Source organism: Oryx dammah, unplaced genomic scaffold, assembly GCF_014754425.2.
Source record: "Oryx dammah isolate SB20612 unplaced genomic scaffold, SCBI_Odam_1.1 HiC_scaffold_2, whole genome shotgun sequence".
Classification (NCBI taxonomy): Eukaryota; Metazoa; Chordata; class Mammalia; order Artiodactyla; family Bovidae; genus Oryx; species Oryx dammah.
In genome coordinates, this window is record NW_024070186.1 from 184,320,275 (window position 1) to 184,324,953 (window position 4,679).

The window sequence follows — 4,679 nt, forward strand, 5'->3', positions numbered from 1 at the left end:
TTTATCCCTCCCCACCCTTCCCTTTACCCTTGGTAACCCTAAGTTTGTTTTCTACATCTGAGACTCTATTTTTGTTTTGCAATTAAATTCCTTTGTCCAATTTTTTTTTTCCATATATGAGTGATAGCACATGATACTTGCTTTCCTCTGTCTGACTTCTTTCATTCAGTCTGACCATCTCTAGGTCCATTCATGTTGCTGCAAATGACATTATTTCATTCTTTTTTATAAACCCAAACTCTTAGAACAACATATTTTGGTTCCCTTAACACGGAAGTTGACCGCACCCCCCACCCCTCCCCCTCCAGCTCAGGGACTGTCATCAGCGTCCACGCCTTACGGACCAGTCAGCCTTCAGTTCGTCCCCATGGCCACCAGCTCACCCAGAAGCCCTCATCACCTCTCTCCTGACCAACCCATCTTCAACCAGCTCCCAAGGAATCCATGCCCCACACAGCCCCTTTTTCTAGTTTTCTAAAGCTCAAATTTGAAGATCTCAGTCTTTGCAATTTGCTTCTATGCCTCCCTCTGTCCTCAAAATAAAACTGACAGGGCTTAAGGGGGCTTTCCAGGCCTGAGGCCTGCTTCCGCTTCCCCCACCTCCCCGACTGACCACATCTTTTGCCACTTCCCACCTCCTACTCTCTGGTTTCTACCACTGATGTCCTAAGAAGCCCTCTTATCTCATGTCTCTTCTACATTTGGCCACTCCTTCTGAAATATGCTCCCTTCTGTTTAAGTTGCTTGCAAGACTCAGATCAAGTGTCACCTCTTCCAGGAAGTTTTCCTGAAACTTCACACCCTTCCAATCTGAATATGATACTTTGTGACCAGTATCTTCTCCTCTCATTGCAATCTTCTTGCTGTTTACATGTTTGCCCTCTCCGCTGACTCCAGAGCTGGGGCCTTGTGGTTTGTGTTTTCCCATTCTGCTGAGAGATGGCTTGCACAATCAGCCTCAAATTCGATTTGTTGAATAAGTGATAAACAAATGATGAATGAATACCCACTCTGCCTTCCTCCTAGGGTCCAGAGGCTTGAATCCTGGGCCCAGAGGTTTCTAGGTCCAAAGTGGAAGATTCTTCCCAGAGCCTCTCTTAGGGGTCTGAAGACACCCTGGCATCTACCCTTTCCCATCCCCTGGTTCACTGACATTTCAAGGTCAGGGGGAAACTTTCTTCTGTACAATAAGGGAACATGGGAGAGGTGGGGTGGGGCAGATTTGCATCCACCCCAGCCTAGGTTGCAGAGACAAGAGAAGCGAGTCATATCATCTCTGCTTAGAAAGACTCCTGGACACAGTGTGTGTGGGCTGCCTGAATCTTTCTCTGCTTATTTCGGTTGTATTCTCCACCCCCAACCTCTGAGTCATGCTGACGACTTCCCTCCCTACATCTGGCCTCCTGAGCCTCTCTCTGCTCACTGGCTTCCTTGGCATTTTGGTCCAGCTCTTCCCTTTGGGACTCAAGGGCTCTGATGCCTATGTCTGCCCTTCTTGTCATGACGGTGACCCAGGTTTTTCTGTTCCTGTTGATGGGTAAGCCAAGGGTCACGATGGGGAGGAGAGGATGGGGGTAGAGCTAGGGAGAGAGCCAAGAATGCACTTTTCGAACTCAGACTTTAGGGGAGGGATCTGGAGTTATACCAGGTTGAGGATCTGGGGTTTGTGGAGGTCAAGAGGATACTGAATCAGTTTTAGGGGTGTTCAAGAGAAAATGCTGGAAGAGAGGCCAGTTGCCTGGACAATGCAGAGGTGTCTCAAGTAAGCAGAAGAAGTCAGTCGTGTACTCTGTCTGCCGCATCTGTTCGGCCCCAAGTCTTCCTGAATTCTCCTTCATGGGAGCCCTGAGGGAGGTATGGGGAAAGAGGTCTATTTGGGCGTTGCTCTGTGAAATGGAGAAATGAAACTTGGTAGCAGACTAGTGGAGGAACAGCTATCTCTGGACCATCTGAAGGAGGCAAACCGAGCTGAGAGAGGCCTGAGCCTGGGGGTCCAGAAGCCCAGGAGATGCTGGGGCATTATGCCTGGAAGGAATAGTGTGGGGAGGTAGCCTGGGAGCCAGGAAGATGGAGAAGGTGGGATTCCTCAAAGCTTGTCTCCTCACCTTCCTTCCCAGCCCCGGTGTCCTTTCTCTGCTTCAACTTGGACATGGAGCAACCGACAACCTTCCATGTGGACAGCCCTGGGTTTGGACACAGTGTGGTCCAGTATGCCCAATGGTGAGGACAGCGTGGTGCCTCTGGCTTTCATCAACGCCTTCCCTGCACAGGGCTGGTCTCTCCCCACATCCCTCCCTTTATTCACAAACTCTCGTCTGTCTGCTAAGTCACTTCAGTTGTGTCCGACTCTGTGCAACCCCATAGATAGCAACCCACCAGGCTCCCCCATCCCTGGGATTCTCCAGGCAAGAACACTGGAGTGGGTTGCCATTTCCTTCTCCAATGCATGAAAGTGAAAAGTGAAAGTGAAGACGCTCAGCCGTATCCGACTCTTAGCGACCCCATGGACTGCAGCCCACCAGGTTCCTCCATCCATGGGATATTCCAGGCAAGAGTACTGGAGTGGGTTGCCATTGCCTTCTCCGCTCCTCTGTCTACCATGGTAATTTCCCCTAAGGCTATGAAGAACTGGACTGAAGAAGGGCTACCTTGCCATGTCAATGACCACAGCTAACTTCATTTTTTAATTGAGCAATCACTAAGTGCCAGGCACCTTTGGATGGGCACTGATTTCATCCTCACAGCAACCATATGATGTAGGAAGCCATCACTCAACAAATGTTTAGTGAGCATCTATTACTATATGTCTCAGGAGCCAGACATACACTAGAGAATGAAAGAAACCAAAATCTCTCTCATGTGGAATTTAAATTGTTATGACTCTCCACTTTACAGCTGAGGAAACAGGCTTAGTGAGGGAAAGCAAACTGGCCAAGTGGCAGTCTGGCTCCAGCATCCATGATCTTAGCTGCTGTGTTCTTTTCTCCGCCCAGGCTGGTGGTTGGAGCCCCCCAGGAGGTAAAGGCTGCCAACCAAACAGGCGGCCTCTACTGGTGCGACTACAGCATGGGCAGGTGTGAGGCCATCCCCCTGCAGGGTGAGTGGCTGCCCATGGCTGGCACCCAGGCTCAGGATCCCATGCTCCGAGGGTCTGTGGGGAACACAGGAGACTCACTCCCTGGCTTCAGCTCTGTCTGCAGACCCTGAGCCTCAGACAGGCCTCCTGACCCTCCCAGTCTCCCCTCCCGTCCCACCCCTGCGCCCCCATAGATCCATCAAGACCTGAAAGCTCCCTTCACCTGTCAGACCTCCTCATCTCCCAGAGTTGAGGTGCCCTGCCTCCTCTGACCTGAAGGTAACCATGCATACACCTGTGCCCTAGTGCCTCCAGAGGCTGTGAACATGTCCCTGGGCCTGTCCATGGCAGCCACCACCGACCCCTTTCAGCTGCTGGTGAGTTGCCCTGGGTCACGGGAGCATCCTGAGAGAACGCGTGGGGATCTAGGGCTCTGGTGCTGGGGGTCTCATGGAGGGTGGAGGTACTGGGACGGGAGGGTGCGACGGTAGCAGGGACAGCCCTTCCCACCAAGCCTCTCTGTCCCCAGGCCTGTGGCCCCACTGTGCACCACACATGCCAGGAGAACATGCACTTGACCGGGATCTGCTTCCTGCTGGCCTCCCCGTTCCAGCAGGTCAAGAGGATCCCGGCTGCCCTGCAGGGTGAGTGTTTGGGGCCACTGAGTCCTTTGAGGAACCTACACGCATCTGACAGGGGCTTGCCGTGGGGCCAGGAACACTCTTACCAGAGTGGATAAACCAGAGGGATCTGGAAAAAAAAAAATTTTGCTGGAGGGCACAGTGATTCCAAACATGCCTGGAGAGGTCGCCACCTGTTTTTACACCTGCCTCATCACCATCCAAGTGCAGGGGCTTTCTAGGGCCTTTCTGTCTCTGAGCTTCGATGCCCTTGTCTGTTTGATGGGAATAATAGCGCACCAGACACTGTGAATAACATAGATGGTCCACGGCCAAGGTTTAGCATGGTGCCTCCGTGGCGAGCGCTGAGTTATGCCAGCTGCTACAATTTTGAGAGTGAAGGACATTTATTTTCACCCATTGTACCCTGTGGTATATAACCAATTGATTTGCGCAGCAGGCTGGGAAAGGGAGATGAGGATACAGGCAGTCTGAGCAGTGTGCATGTAGGTGTGTGTGTGTGTGTGTGTGTGTGTGTGTATGTGTACGTGTGTGTGTGTATGTGTATGTGTATGAGAGTGATGTGTATATATATATTTATGTGTGTTTGTATGTTGTGCGCGTGTGTGTATGTGTATGTGTGTAATGTATATATGTATTTGTGTGTGTTGTATGTATGTTTATTCGTCTGTGTGTATGTATATGTATGTGTGTGATGTTTACATGTATTTGTGCATGTTGTGTGTATGTTTGCATGTGTGTTTGTGTGTGGGTATGAGTGTGTGTCTATGTGTTTGTGCATGTTGTATATGTGTGTGTGTGTTGATATGTGTGTATATGAGTGTGTATGTGTGTATGTATTTGTGCATGTTGTGTGCATGTTTGCATGTGTGTTTGTGTGTGTGTATGAGTGTGTGTCTATGTGTTTGTGCATGTTGTGTGTGTGTTGATATGTGTGTGTATGAGTGTGTATGTGTGTATGT

General features: G+C 50.4%; 1 protein-coding gene across 1 annotated transcript in view; it reads left to right on the forward strand.

The window, feature by feature from the left end:
- Positions 1 to 1,341: 1,341 nt before the first annotated feature.
- ITGAX (integrin subunit alpha X) overlaps positions 1,342 to 4,679 on the forward strand; it is a 20,184-nt gene continuing 16,846 nt past the window's right edge. Inside the window, 5 exon segments of the mRNA XM_040260105.1 lie at positions 1,342 to 1,537; positions 2,118 to 2,220; positions 2,994 to 3,097; positions 3,383 to 3,453; positions 3,606 to 3,720. Of these exon segments, the coding sequence (XP_040116039.1) occupies positions 1,477 to 1,537; positions 2,118 to 2,220; positions 2,994 to 3,097; positions 3,383 to 3,453; positions 3,606 to 3,720 (454 nt within the window). The 5' untranslated portion in view covers positions 1,342 to 1,476.